Genomic DNA, 16,366 nt, shown 5'->3' on the forward strand with positions numbered 1-16,366 from the left:
TTATCCGCATGTTACATTACTCACACCAGTCCAGCAATACCACTAATTGTTGGGTGTGTGGTCGACTCCCCCCTTTCCAGACACCGAAGGGAGTTCTGCCACTTTTTCCTTATCCATTTTCACATAATGGTTCGTGTGGAGCATGGTCCACGTTAACGTCATCCTCAACAGATATGTCTTTTCTTAACAGTACATGTTTTCCAGACAAGCAAGGTCTTCCCCACAGAACAGGTTTAGATCTAGAAAATGAAGTATATAATCTAGGAAACTATTCTTCGAATTTCATGGTCCTGAATGTTCAGTCTGATACTACTCCAGACTTACCTGCTATTTCAGTACTACCAGTCAAAGGCGAATTATGTGTCCGAAATTATGGTTCCATACACGTAGGACATAGTGATTGTACTACTATTGTCAAGTATAGTGACAGTGGGAAATCTATTTTCAAAGCTTCACGTCATTCTTATTTTTATTTGTGGTCAAACCGCATATGTTCGTCTGCCCCTCGATTGGGAGGGAACCTGTTACATTGCCTTCCTACTGCCACCAGTTTTTCTAGCCCCACCTGATTATCATAGAAATACACATCTAGTACACATTAGACATAGAAGGGAGTCCCCAATTGTCGATTATACTGAAACTGCTCTAGAACAGTATACAGATTTCAACAGAGGTTTCTTTTTCTTTATAGGACCTATCCAGAATAGTAAACTGATCCGTAGGTTAACTAGAACCCTCGAAGCTGTAGTAAATGAGACTGCCTCTGCTCTAGGTAACTTAACTGAAGAGCAATCTGCTATGAGATTTGTCGTTTTACAGAATCGTCTCGTCCTTGACGTCATACTGGCCGATAGGGGCGGGGCCTGTAGAGTCATCGGATCTAGTTGCTGCATTTTCATTCCAAATAACGCGCCGTCTGTTTATTCAGCTATAACCAGACTCCATAAAATTGCCCATCTGATACACCAAGATCCAGGCACCTGGACATGGTCCGGTTGGTTCTGGAATATAATTTCCGCATGGGGATGGAAAGTCTTGTCCTTTCTAGGTATTGCAGTAGCGATCATATTCAGCTGCTGCCTCTGTATACAATGTGGCCCTGCGATTTGCGGCATTTGTGCTACCTCTTGTATTCCTAGTCCCAAGCCCCGTTCTAAATCCCGTTCCAGGATAATTCGAGACGAGCAAATGATACTGTATGAAATGATAGATGGTATCATGAATATTGATGTTTCCTGATGGAAACGTAGTGACAAGGAGGGAATGTGGAAAAGTAAATTTTGCCATGTTCTGTGTCCCTACGTGTCATCCATCATATGTTATGTGTGCATGATTAAATATGCATATGCATTCCCCATGTTCGATTAATGACGCAATTACAGTTGTGTCCACCTCTAGTATGCCAGTTTCCAGTCCTCGTGAATACTACGAATATCAGGCCTATGTAAAGCTACGTTGCCACGTTTCTCAGTGTGCACGTTATTCTATTATAAAGTCCCCGTTTCTAGGCCTCAAAAGGGCCTGGACACCAGATTCAGCTCCTGTCTCCTGAAGCCTCGCTGAGGAGCGATACAGCCCCCACCTGTATCCTCGACCCTTCACTTACTTCCTGCCTCGCAGTGCCCGGCTCAGCCTGGCTCAGTCTCTGAGTCTGCCAAGAATATGTTATGATTCCAGTTATCAGTTCAGTCCTCCTTCTCTGCATTCCTAAGCTACTGAACTGCATCAATAGTTTCCGTCATTGTCTAGCCTTCACGTCTCCACGTTAGAGAAATACTGCATTTAATGGTCATTTAATATTCTTCATCACGCACTACATGTAGAATAATGCATGGTCCAGTCTTAGAATCAAGTCAGCCTTTCCCCTCCTAACTTCTAGTTTATATCAACATGTTCTCTAAACATCAGATACTAGATACTGTTTAGGTACATGTCGCCCTGACTCTCCAGACTTCAGTCTCTGCTCCTAGCACAGAGTTCATAGCCCCCAGCTTCTCCTAGTGATACGTCATTGCTAGTTTGCGCGCACCATCAGGTTAGAGGTCCCGGCTCCTTAGGTAGCCCCCTCCATGGTTTCCGCCCCATTCATGACATATTCTGTTACGTTTGCATCACATGTCTATGTATACGCCCAGTTACACCTACTTTCGCCCTTATCTTTCGCGACTGCTACGCGTCACGCCTTCTGCTCCACCCACTGCTACGCCTACTGCAATGTAATGCTATGTGTTTGCGTTATGTATATATGCTCATGTATTGTTATTAAAAGTCAGCGCGCTCATCCCAGATCCAGCCCCAGCAGCTGCTGGGCCCTGTCATCCTATTCCTATGCAGGTTGTCCTGTTCCTGTCCTTATGCTGTATTAAACCTGCAAAACTCCTACTACCTCGAATCTTGACTCTTATTTATTGAGCTATCTGTTATGTTATATGTCTAGTCAAAAAGAGAGGTATTATTTATTTATTTACCACACTTACCTAAAGACTTTGACCGAGAAGATAATCTGCTGTAGAAATGATTCTGGGAGTTGGAACAGGGCCATCCTTTCGACTTCTACAGATCACAGCATGGAGTATTCTGATGTTTGGTGACATACAACTTCGCCTAACTGTCCTCACAGGCTTTCAGATTCATATGAGCACAGTAGTTACAGACCCTCGAGTAAGACCATGATTCCAGGGTCTGGAAAGACAGACTTTGTGAGGTCTGTCACAGATATCTCTTTGTGACAGTCCCTACACGACTTGAACCCTGTAGCTTTAGAGGGCTGACTGTAGAAATTTTGAATAAAAGAGTCAACAAACGAACAAGGAGTAACTCCAGATCTGCATCTGAAGGTGAGGAATGAAAGGAACTCACATAAGTGTGCATGGGTAGTGCTTATAAGAGGACACCACCTACCGGCGAGCAGGAATGCTGCTTTAAAGTTTCGGGTTTCGGCCTCACACCTGGGAAACCTAAGGTTAGAAGTACCAATCAGTAACACAAACCATCTTCCCTTCTCAGAGAAACAAGTAGACTTCACCAAGGGTAGGCAATGTGGTTATCAAGGAAAGGTGTTCATAGTAAGAACAAGCATTTGCAATGCAATAGGTCTCGCATTTGCGACAGTTTAAGCTATTGGCATTGTAAATAACAATGCCTTTTATTTATGTTTTAAAAACCAACACGTAAATAAAAGGCATTACCATTTACAATGCCAATAGCTCAAACTCTCACAACTGCGAGACCTATTGCATTGCAAATGCTTGTTTAATTCTGAGTTTGTGCTTCTCTAGACCAAGCACTACTAAACTATACTGCCTACCAGTATTGATGACATGTGACTCCTACACCTTGTAGTCCTCTGTCTTAAATAACATTTTCTATATGATGAGTTACACACATATGATTATCTCTGTGTAAAGTGTGTGTCATGCAAAGTGCTCTGACACCCTACACTGGTATGAGTGCCCCTATATATGCATCTGAGAGAGAGTGGTTATGGAGACTTGGTCACTGTTAAAGGGTGGTGGTGAGAGAATCCGTGATGGAGGTGGTCATTGGGGGGGGGGGGGGGGGGTGCCAACAAACATTGTCGCACAGGGTGCCACCAGCTCTAAAGCCGGGCCTGGCACCAGGTGTCATGATTTATAAACTGCATCGACACGAGATTACAGGTAGGGATGGAAGGGCTTGGAAACTATGGCGAACGGGACTATGGTGACCGAATGCCTACATACACTAGATCCCAAACAGAATTTTACCTTCATAGAAGGACTTCCTGGTTATGGGTGTAATATCGAGTGAGATGAGGTGGAATAATATTTAAAGTTAAAACAACAAGGAACAGAAGCCAGGCAGCACATAGTTTCGTTGTTTTCACTCTCCAGTTCATTACGTTTGGACTTGACCTTTGTGTTCCTCCACTTTTGTTATTTTCCATCTCGGTTCCTTCACAGTCAGGGTTTTCCGGCTTTAACCTCTTTGTTCTGTGGTTGTTGTGCCAAGGCACGTTCGGGTCTTTTTGCTTTGCTTCTGAGCTCCGGCCCTTCCGGGGACCCGGGCTCCAAAAGACCTCAGTTGAAATAATTTATACCCCAAATTACGTTTGATTGCCCTGTGGCCGCTAGACCAAGGATCTCTCACAGCCCCTAAAAATTGAGGCATGTTTATACATCATGAAAACGAAAAACACGATTTAATCACTTTTAGTTGACAACAATATCTGTTTGTAAGTGTTGCTGTGTGCACAGAGAGAGCTTAACTGGGAAGTAATTAAACAATGAAAATTCAGGTTTGCCATTGAGCAGTTATCCACTTTCAGTTTATAAACGGTGTCTGTGTCCACTGAAGTCCTCCAGAAACAATGCACTCCATCATAGCCTAGTCCCTTTCACGGGCCTAATGTAGCTAAACTGTTACTTTAATGTATACGTGGATTTAATGTAAAGAACTCTGCACATATTAAGATTATTTTCAGTGGTGTCATGAGCATATTTCTTTCGAGGCTCCATGAAGCACAATGCTCGTTTTTCGAATTACTCACAGGTTTCTGTGGGTCCACCTCCACTGAAAAATGCCCGGGATTGATGTTGACAGCTTCTAACTCCAGGGTCTTGTGCGTAGGATTGAAGAGGTGGATACTCTGGCGAGTCCATCTTCAGAAAACGGATGCTACTTGCTGCTGGTAGGCTCATTTCAGATGGGACAGGGCAAGATGCATTTGCAGCTCACAAAAGCGTTCCCTGCCACCTGGAAAGGCCTTTCAACAGAAATTAAAGATAACCGTGGAACAACTAGTGATATTCCCATGGTAATGGCAAGCGAGAGCATACAGCTGACTGACACTTGCAATAGAATGTAATCTAGTGCTGCTAAAGCAGAAAGGCTTTCTGTACACCTCCTCACCTTGAGCACCCAAACAAGGTTTGTGTACAGTACAAGCTGCACGTGTTGCCTTGCTGTTCAATTACAGCGGGGCGATGCAACAATTTGTGAAGAGGACATATTTTTCTCGAACTAATAGAGACCAGGGGGCAAACATGATGCATCCTGTGAAGCGTTACCACTGTACCCTGTTAGAAGAATACATTTATCACGGCTAATGAGGATGCAGGCTTATAAATCAACTTGCAGGGACGAACTCGAAGTAATCCGCTGGCTCGCTAAAAGTAGTTTGCTTCCCTTTTTTACCCCTGGGGAAGGTTGTGGGGTCGACACCCACTTGCTAGAGTCTGCAAAGCAAAGAAAGGTCAACTTGAAAGAACAAGACAATTTAAACAAGATGCTACAGACACATACGGCTGTCATACCAGCGCAACAGACATCTTTATAATATGAACATAAACAAGCTGGCTCCGTGGAGCCGACGGGGGAGGGAAACTGGGGACAGGAGATGTGCAAGTGTGCGGAGCACACATCTATCCGTACGCGTGCACATCTCCTGTCCGCGCGTGCCACCTCCTATTTCCTTCGTGACAGAAAGCGGCAGCAGTAGAGGCTTGCAAGCGAAGCAGCACATGCGCTGCATTCGCACGCGAGACCTAAAAAGGGTTTTAACTTCATTTTATTTAAATTCTTTTGAAATGTTTGGGATGAATTAAAGTTTTGGCCCCAGATATGGCTTAGAGTGGGCTCACAGATATCTGAACAGCCACTAAGAAGAAAGCCTGAATGGTGTAACTTTGAGTTTACTTCAGAAAGGATTCTGAAGGTAGATTGGGCATGAGCTGAAAAGACACCAGAGAGACAAAGAAGACGAATCCAAGAGATACGGGAGCTCAGCAAGGCTTTCACAGGGATGTTGGTAGATGGCCTTTTAGTTTTCATCTCACTCTCTGTGCTTGTGTAGTAAGAATTATAAGGAGGATCTGTCGTTTCATAAGGAGAAACGTGATGGCTGCTTTCGGAAGAACATTTGCAGGGTAATGCAAAGTGTCTTTGAGGATAGGCACTTGACCAGTCACACATCACAAGAATATTCAAATAAACCATTCAGCAAAGAAATGCCCCTTTTGAAGCACTTGCCACTCCCCACCAGTGTCCACATTAAGCGGCTGATTTAGGCTATGGCTGGCTGGCCTCCAAGCTGTTAAGTAGCTGGGGCCAACCTCCAACTGCTCAATAGGGAATAGTCTGCCATTTAAAGTTTTCAGCTACGTTGGTGGGGAATTTCATTCATTTATTTGCACCCCTAAAAAACTGATTAAACAACATTTTTACATGTTAGTATAAAGCAGAGGAGCTAGAAGCAAGCAGATATCATGGAGCCATGATTAACATGCTTATGCAAAAGGTCAAGTGATTCTTTTTTAGTAAATGAGAAGATGTGTTGTTTGAGACTTTAACGTAAAATTTCCTATTGTTCCGAGATTATTTTTTTTGTTTAAATTTGTTTTTTATTATTGTGATTTTTAAACGTTTATTGTTCCGAGATTTATAACTAGAATTCAGAATAATTAGAAGCAAGAGTCATTTGATTGGTGTTCCTAGCAGGCACATATTTGAAAACGTTTTGATTCAAATACCAAAGACCAATTCCATGCATGCATTTTTAGACCAGGGATTGAATCCTAAATCAAACCCCAGCCCTTGTGGACCGCCAATGTATTGATTTTCATAGATCTGAGACTCTGTTCATTTTGCGAAGTCAAAATCTCAAGAGCACTGCTGCATTTTTTTTATCCGCTATAATCGCTGTAGGAAGCTGGCTTTTTATGGAGTGTGTCAATGTAAGGGAACACCATGCTAAACGTCTAGACGATGTTTATTGGTTAACAGGACGTACTTTGATAATCCCAAGTGCTCTATTTGTGGTAGTGTGGTCCAGCAGCTTAGGCCTATCAGAGGAGAGTGTTAAGCATTTGTTGCACACACAGAGTCAATAAATTGTACAGACACTCAAGAAGAAATCTGTGACCAGTATAGAAAAATAACACAGATTTTTATATAATTTTTGATACCACAGTCATTGGCATCAGATAAGTACTTTTGGAGTAAGGAATATAACAAAGAAACAGTAAAACGCTCAAATAAATATACTGCATACATAGCTGTAGAGGATGCCCTTTAGAACTTAAGGTACTTGGGGGCCCAAGGTTCAAAGAACCGCAAGCAGTTTGGGTGTACCTGCCCTAGTGGGTCCAGGTGCAGAGATGCTGGTTGCGTTGGTAGCATCAAGCACGTCACAGTTTAGTTCAAAGTACTTGTAACAAAAAGGCTGCAAGTGGGGACTTGGGGACGAATCTGGCGGAACCCAAAGTGGGTGCTGGGCTCATGGGGGTCTCTCGAGCAAGGGGACATAGTCAGTTTCTGTGAACCCGGGCTGTAGGGCTAGAGTTCAGAGGTGTTTGTTCGGCTGGCTACTTGAGTTGAGGCTCTTATGGTTCTCAGACTTGACCTGCAGTGAGGAAGGAAACAGAGAGCAGTGTCACTCTCGGTGTGAGCCTCGTCGGTCCCAATTTCCCTCGGTGGGCAGGACGGTTTTGGTGGGGTCGGACTGGACAATCAACAGGCCTTGGTTACGGCAAATGCTCTGGTACCCAGAGTATTGATGCAGGTGGGCTCCTGGAGGGTCTAGCATCTCAAATCTCATTGGAGAAAGGGGGCTGACCGCTATGAACCACATCGACCTCCTCCTGGCGAGATTCTCACTCAGTGGGCCCGATGGTCAGCAAAACGAAATACCGGAAAAGTGCAATCTGTGCCTGCCTATGTAGGGGGATGGCTCCTCCACCCCAAAGGACATGCTAAGTGGTTGTTGAAGCGCTGGACAGACCTCCGAAGGTTTGGGGAGGATGTTCGTCTTCTGGACCAGTTGGTCTGCCAACCAGCGAGGTTACCAGCTGCCAGGGATGGTTTGGCACCAATTTCGAAGCAGGTCCTTTGTTTTTGCAGTGACACCTCTTTTTTGTCCCTCTTCGGTTCCCAGGTAGACACATCTGAAGCTCAGGTGTCATGGGGACCCCTAAATACTGAATTATGGGGCTTTTACGAGAGTGAAAGGCGGTAGCCAATGGGCTACCAATCCTGGGGTGTCTACAACCCCTATATGACCACTTCTGCGAGAAGTGGGCATAATCTTGACCCATAGTTTAACCAAAACCAAGATGGTGAAACCCTTCTTTGACTGTCCACTACAGGTGGCCTCACCTCAGGGGTTTGAGTATTCTGTAAGTGTGACACCCCTTCAAACAATCTAATTTTCCACCTGCTCTAGTACCAAATGGGTCCTAGGGTAGGATGTGGCATTCCCCAGGTCTGGGGGGAAGCTGTGGTTGCATTTCAAAGGCAGCAGAGGCTTTGAAGCCTCTGGCCTTGAGATGCTAATCTGCTAACCTGCTAACCATCATCCTGGAGGTGGTATGATCACCTTCTACCGGACAGGCATTGTTCCTGGCCTCAGAAAGCACGGGCTGTCACCTGCAGGGGGGCAGAAACTCATGAGTGGTGGCAGGCTGGAACATACCAGTCAGCCAGCACACTCTGTTACTAGTCAGGATTCAGGGGCCACCTCCAAGGTGCCCTTTGAGTGCATGTCATAATAAATCCGGTACTGGCATCAGTACAGATTTATTAAGATAAGATTTTTGATACAAAGCAACAGTATATTTTGTGAAACCATTATGTAGCTGGGTAAATCGTAATGACCAGTAAACATCTTAAGATGGCTTCCTGATCTCTTGCAATGCTTAGCAATGGAACTAGGCATTACAGAGACACATCTGCTCATGCAGATGCGCCCTCACGTGTAATATAAGGCACCCTGCCTTAGGGTTGGCACTCCTACTGCAGGGGTAACTTGCATATAATACATACAGAGTACAGGGGAATGACACACAGCGAGTGTGCCATGTTGTGTTTTCAGAATGGTTTGCATCATTTCATGCATCCTGTAATGGCAATGTCCATGCACTGCTGCAGCCTTTAGGGGACTTCTTTAAAACCCATGGCCTGGGCAACAGGGTCACCACTTACTAGGGACTTACAAGGGTACTGCAGTCCTTGTCAATTGGGTTACAACTGAACATTTGTCTTGTTTTTAGGGATTGAGCGCTGGCACTACGACCTGGTTAGCAGGTGCCAGTACACTACCAATCAACACCATGAGTACCAATGAGTGACAACATGTCAAAAAGTTGCACTTTCCTATAATCTTGTGATCTGGTAGCGCAGCAGCCTACACTAAATATAAATTGTAATAATACAACTAGGAGTTAATCAAGGCTTCAACAATGATTTTGTGACTATCTGGAGATAAATAAAGCATTCTTTTGAGCTAGCTCCTTTTAAACCAGTAGTCTTTACTTTATCAATTTGAGGACAAGACTCATGCTAGAGTCCTGTATAAGACATTGTTTTTGACTTGATTAGCAAATTGCATGAGACACCCAGCACATTGGGAGGTGGTGGACTGATCGAGCAGGTAGTACACATGTATTTGAAACCCCAAAGCATCACATCTGTTTAGAAGCATTACATATGAGGTCATTGAGACTCACCAACTCTGCTTTTGATAAGACTTGTGGTTAAGGACTCACAGTTGTCCAAAGGTCCAGCTATCTTAAGGCAGGCCTGGGTATCTTTGGCCTAGAAGTGGAATTGTAATCCCTCTCAGCAAAGTAGACAAACAAACATTAAATAAAATGAGCAATAACATAGAGGCCTGTGGCACACCACAATCAATGGGGAGGACAGACTAAACAAGGGAACCAAACAAGACACATTGGCACCTTCCCTTAAGTAATAGTGCAAACCATGTTAGTGCTTGCTTGGAAACTCCAGCACCATCCATTAGTCGCAATACCAGTAAGAAGTGAGTGACTGTATCAAATGCTACTGACGTGTTCAACATTATTAGAACCAACAGATCACTTCATTAGAGATAGCAAGGAAGTCAGCCTAGACATTTATCAGAGCTGTCTCTGGTGTGCCTAGGTCTAAATTCTATCCAACACAAAATATCCCCTGAAGGAATAATTTAACAATGACTTTGCAAACTTTCTATGAGTGGTATAGCTAATATTCAAACACAATATGCATGGAACAATCAAGAATGCATCACTATCTTAGAAGCAAACATTATGCTGGGCCCAATTTTTGTTGCAAAAGAAAATATTCAACATCCTTGACATATTGGGGAGATATCTCCAACATGTGGAGCTTATTGTTGATTTTTCATGGCTTTTTACCTGTTTACTATTGCCATGACTGCCATGGTGGTCCCTTGCTCACTTAGCCACTTGATTCAAGATAGCCTGACTGATGAGGAGTGTTACCCCGAAACCAGTCCATGGATGCTTGTTTCAAGTCCAGAGAAGACCTGGCTTGGCAGCTCAGGCTGGACTTTTCCCACGAGGACAGGGTCAAGACTGATTTTCATTTGGCTGGAACTTAACTGGGGTGGCGAAGTGAGCAAAAGAACGATGATGGATTCAACCCAGATCTAATAGTGACGGGTAAGTGTCTGAAACGTTTCAACGCTCCGTCCATCATCTAATTGTGTTTGCTATAGTGGTTTCCAACAGCAAACGGTGTTGGAAGGCTCATCCAACACATGGTCGGTCTGCTGAGCCCTTAGATATCTCAACCCTGTGGCAGATAGGTCACAAGCAAAGGGCATCTGACAGCTATGACTGATGAGGCTCTGCTTTCGCAAAACAAGCATTCCTTATTAAATGGGGGAATAGTGATTTGGGAGGAGGAGGCACACGCTGACTTTGCCAAATACACTGCTCTGCCTGACTCTAAATCAGTAGTCAATAGTTATGGTAAAAACTTCAACAAGTTTTATAACGATAATTGAAAAATCTAGAAAGAAAAAACAGGTCAATGTAAAAATCAAACAGAATATAAAGCAGCAGACTCATTTTATCATCATGAAATAAGATCAATTATAGCTCATTGGTTGGTCTGTAGCTTGGAACATTGTCATAAACGGCTGCCACTCCATTAACTGGTATCCATGACAACTCCTGCTAGGATTGACACTTTCCAGAAACTACATTCAGGAAGCAAGATTACCTCCAATGCTTCCATGGCCAGCTCTGGTGGGTTATGGTAATGAACCTTCTTGGGATAGCGGGCAGCCTCTTCATGAAGATAGTGTCCTGCCATTTTGTAGTGCTGAAGGTAAATCTTAGGAGACTGCTTCTGCTTCTCTGCAATCTTCCCAAGCATATAATGAATCAGCCATTCCTCCTCATCTCCGTCACCTTCACAATGGGACGCAGATTTGAAGCACTGCCTGGATGTCTCTAGCATGCCATCCCGCCGCTCCTCCATCTGCAAAGAAGTGAGACTAGGTAAGAGGGAAATTGTATAAAACAGTCCAAAATTCTCTGAAAACACCATGCAAGAAACAGGTTTTGATGCTCCGTCACAATTGTCAAGGCTGTTGGCACAACTGAGACTATCCAGTTTAAAACCCTCAATCCTCTCCCTTATAATTTGTAACAGAAACACAATCGGGCACACATGAAACCAAAATCTGCTCTTCTCCAGTGAACAGAACTGAATCACCCACTGGTTGTGTTTCTTCAGTTGCTCATTAACAGAAAAGGATCCCAAGCTTGTGAAGTTCACTAGTCATTCTAACAGTAATCCTGCAGTCGGGCCAAACTAACTTCAGAGGTAATTTTCTTACAACTTCAAAGTGTTGCACAGGAATGTCATTTGAGTGAACTAGATGTTCTATGCCTTGCATCATAAACTGCCAGTCTGTGGTTTCATCAGAGGGGGGAGAAAGTATGCATTCTGTTGGTAACATAGCTTCCATTTTTTTTTAACGCTTCCCTAAAATTGGACACAACCACAATGTGCATCCACTTTTTCTTTCCCAAACTGTATTTCTGCTTTCTTATATGCTGTCCATCCAGACTCTCTAAATTGCAAACTATGATTCCCTGTCTCCCCTACAATAAATAAATGATTAAGATTACCATCTGATGGCAGTCCATAATTGTAAAAACTTTATAGTTACAGGACAGACATCAACAAACACACCATCAGAGATGCACCTAGGATGTTAAGTCTCTGAAAAACAGAAAACACTTTTTAGCAATTTCTCCTTAATGCCCTGAAAGAAACAACAATCTGTATTACCACAAGATCATGTTGCTGGGACACTGAGGCTGCTGACGGTGAAGCCATGGTAAAAGCTAAACTACTAAATGCCATAAGTTCCCTAAAACATAGTCGCACTTGACCCTCAGCAGGTACATGATGCTTGTGTACCTACATATGTGAATGTATTTTTATATGGAAACCTAGTTGAGTAGCATAGATTCCCTGGTGTACCTCCAAAAATGAACATGCTACTTTTGATAGTCTCCAGTAGAGTAATCAAGGGGGGGGGGGGAGGGCAGGCATTTAACCATGATGTGACTATCTCCTACTTGAAAGATGAGGGTACAGACAAAATGACATGTTGAATTGTTTTTATTTTAATGGACCTGAAGCACACCCTTCGTTACCCATAAGTTTATGTTGATTGTTTTTTTCAAATTTGGCCTGCATACACTCTTTATACGCTCCGTTCCAAGTGCGCGTTATGAAAATTCATCCCAGAATTGTGAGACGCCATTTACGTGTCGCAGAAGAGTTGCACAGCCTGTTACATACTTGTGATCCAAATAAACACGTAATCATGCGGAGGGTGGGAGATCAAGTGAGGAATTTGCAGTTAGTTAGGGAAGCCACCAAAAACAACGCTTCCAAAGTAGTGGCAGCTCCTTCGCTAAGGCGGAGGAGCGTGGCCCCACTTTGTTGAAGCAGTAAAAACAAAAGGATAAAATAAAATGTAATAACGTAATGTTAGAATTGTATTTTGTCCTCCTGCTGTGGCACCTTTGAGAGACGGGGCGGAGCAGGGATGCAGTGCAGGGGAGGAGTGGTAGAAACCTTCGAAGTGCGCAATGACAGTTTGTCCGACCCTCTCGGGCCGCCCAAAACAGTCATGTGCACTTTGCATTGCAGCGTTGTGATTGGTCAGGGGAGCCTGGCTGTGCTTTCTGGAGTCCGAGACGAGGAGAGTAGGAGCAAAGACGGGGGACCTGGCAGCAAGGTGAGTGTATTCTCTTATTAAAATTTTACATTGTGCTTCACCCGTTGCCGCCCCTCCTCCCTCCCTCCAGCGCCATCCCCTTCACCAGCGAGCCGTTACACCCGCCACTGCACCAACAGTAAGTAACTTGTTCTTCTGATGGATATTTCTAACTGCAGATTTCTCACGCTGTTAATAGATACTAAAGCAGTACCTCCAAAGGTGTGGAGTCTGTGGAATAGCTCAAACCAGAAAACCCTGCAGTACAGATAGGGCAAAGTGCCCTACCTGCCGGATCTGGCAATCAAGGCAGTAGTGCTTTGTGAATGTATGGAGGGAAGCCTATGTTGCAGCCTAACAGATGTCCAGAAGAGGTAACAACCTTCGCTCTGGTTGAATGAGCCTTCAGACCCTCCCAAGGCTGTTTCTTGGCCAATGCACAGGAGGTTTTCATACTGATATGATACTCTTCTGCACTGCCTTACCCATCTTCACCCCCAGTGAACGCAACTGAGAGCTGATTGGCTACCCGACGTTCTGTGGTACGATGGATCTCCAAACTCTTTTGGGTTCAAAGTGATAGAGCCTCTCCTCCTCTTTTACTAGATGAGGTGCAGCAATGGATGTTGGAAGGGTGATGGATTGTCCGACATGAAAGGGAAAACATCCTTTACAATGATGTTTTTACCACATTTTGACTTTGCCACGCATTTTTTTATCACATGATTTTTACAACGTGTATGGTTTTACAACGCATACCTTTACCACACATTTAAGGTAAGTTGGGGTGGTGGGGGGTTTCTCCTCCACAAATACATTGTTTTTCTATATATATGAACAATGAATGGTAATGGGATATGTTGTAAAAGCATTAACTTTGTAAAAAAAATGCTGAGTAAAAAATACGTGATTAAGGCATGCAAAGTATTGTTCCATTGTACAACCCAAGAAAGTGCACCACAAATGCCGGCAAAAATGCTGCACTAGTCTGCAACATCAGTTTTCCAGAGAAAAAGGGGGTGGGCAGTGGATGAACGGACACAGGTTGTAGCACACTCACGCAACCATCTGAGGTTATCGCTATGAGGAAGATTGTTTTGAGATTCAGAAGATGCAATGTATAGCTGTGCATCAGCTCAAATATGGCACACATCAGGACAGTGAAGACCAAATTAAGGTTCCACTGTGACATCACAAACAGCTTAGGTGGAAAAATATGGACCAAACCTTTAAGAAAAGGCAGCACAAAAACGGTGTTTTAAATGTGGTCAGTTAGTCCAGTAAACGTAAAAGGCAGCTAAAGCTGACAAAGAATCTTTAATGCTGCTCACAGCAAGTCCTTGCTGGGCTGAATAGTACATATATAAGGGGGGTCCCCGTAGATGAGGAGGGTGTATTGCAAATTACATACACTGATATTATTTAAGAAAACCAATAAAGTAAAAATATATATAACAATTATACGATTGGCATTGTGATTTATTAACCAATACTACGTGATTGCAAGTGGCAGTACAAAATCACATGAATTTATAATTGCAAGCCCCAAGGGGGGGAGGAAAGGGGGAAAGGGGGGGGGAAAGGGGGAAAGGGAGGGAAAGTGGTGCTCAAGGAAGTGTTAGAACAAGGAAATAACACAGTGTCAAGAGGTAACAATTGTATTTACGAAATTGAAGACAATTATCACAAACAATTACAATACAAAAGCCCAAATACAAGGCGGAGTTTAGGACATATTCAATAAATAAAATTCAACGGTCACATCTGAACAATAGATGAATCGGGGGGGTGCCGGAAATTCAACAAAAAGAAAACAGTCGACGTTTCGACCCCTATCTGTAGGCCAATTAAAGTCCTTTCACGGGTCTTCATCAGGACGTCACACAGGGAAAGGGAGGTGTGTGGGGCAATTCTGTATAGAAAGATACAAAGTAATTAAACTATAGTGCATTGTAGGGACGAAAAATATCATCCTATCTAACATTTAGACAAAGGATTATTTAAATTAATAACACAGTTACCATGGGGTACGACCCAGCCGGGCTCTGTACATGGAAAGGAAGGCCACGCTGGACGTCGTGGTCAATCGAGTAGGGTGGACAACTCAACTGGAGAGGAGACAAACAATCCATAAGATTCAAATGAATCAAAAAGTGGTAAAAACCAATATAACCACACTTACATCCTATGGGGATGGGGGCAATTAGTGTAAAAATAAGCAGCACTGCTGGCCAAACATGGTTGCCAACATTCAAAGGACATTTAATAAAGGAGGTAGTCAGAAAAATATGAATTAAATAGAACAAAACCCCTGGCACATGGGGAATTGAGGAAATGAACTATACCTCTAGATCGTTGAGAATAGAACCTTCCAAGGATCCAAGTGTCTAGCACAGTGTGAAAGAAGCAAAAATATCTGTTTCTGAAATTAATATCCTGCGGTAAATCAAAAAGAGGGGTATTGTTTACCAAATATGCGGGACTAGTGAGACTCCCAAATTGCGGTGCTGGCTGAAAGTTGACATATACTTACAGCTCAGAGAGCGAAACCACGCCGTCTACGTGGGTCAAAAATCTGTAGTGTAGAGACCGCGGGGTAACCAGTTCACAATTAACGCTCAAAGCGGGATTAAAATGTATATTTGGTCCTGCGGTAAAACAAGAGGGTGGGGGGAGTGGGGATTTGTTTACCTCCAGTGCGGGACTAAAAATTGAAACAAAGCGGACTAAAGTATTACTTACAGGGGAGAGCGGGCAGCATCGTCTTGCTGGGCTGAAGACATATCGAAAAGCAAAACATCCGACAACATTTCCTGCAATTGGTCTGTACAGTGAGTATTACACCAAGCCACAAGCTTACCTCAAAGTCCAGCGTAAGCTGTTTTCGTAGATGGACGCTTGGCTGCTAGAAAGATATTCAGATGATCAAAGGTATTCAACTGTCGCAGCTCAATCTCCACAAATGCAGGTGTAGGAGATACTCCCGAAGTTGCAACCTCATTGGGGGACTGTTGGACAGGCCCCACGAAGGGCTCGCTCCCTCCCCGCATGACAGGGCCCAGACACCGGCTCTCCGGGGGCTACCCGCAGAAGCAACCCGCAACCCGTCCCCTCCGGGACGCCTGCTCCCAGATATCTCTGTGTCACGGGCCCGGGCCCCCGGCAGCCCCATTGCCCGGCCCAGCCGCCATCTTGGACACTGCACCACGCGGCCGCGTGGCCTCAGCTCGACCCCAACCCTGGGCCCGGCCAGGCCCCGCCATCCCGGCACCACCATCCATCCAGGAGGTGAACGGACCACTTGGCAGGCTAATGGGAGAAAGAAGTGTCGGTGGCTCTCCC

At 44.2% G+C, this 16,366-nt stretch overlaps 1 protein-coding gene across 8 annotated transcripts in view; it reads right to left on the minus strand.

Annotated features, from left to right (window-relative positions):
- Positions 1-16,366, minus strand: part of CABIN1 (calcineurin binding protein 1) — a 1,271,888-nt gene that overhangs the window by 621,781 nt on the left and 633,741 nt on the right. For all 8 annotated transcript variants that reach the window (XM_078667788.1, XM_078667793.1, XM_078667787.1 and 5 more), the window contains one exon: positions 11,005-11,265. In XM_078667788.1, coding sequence (XP_078523914.1) covers positions 11,005-11,265 — 261 coding nt within the window. The remainder of the gene's footprint in view (positions 1-11,004; positions 11,266-16,366) is intronic.

Source organism: Lissotriton helveticus, chromosome 11 (assembly GCF_964261635.1).
Source record: "Lissotriton helveticus chromosome 11, aLisHel1.1, whole genome shotgun sequence".
NCBI lineage: Eukaryota > Metazoa > Chordata > Amphibia > Caudata > Salamandridae > Lissotriton > Lissotriton helveticus.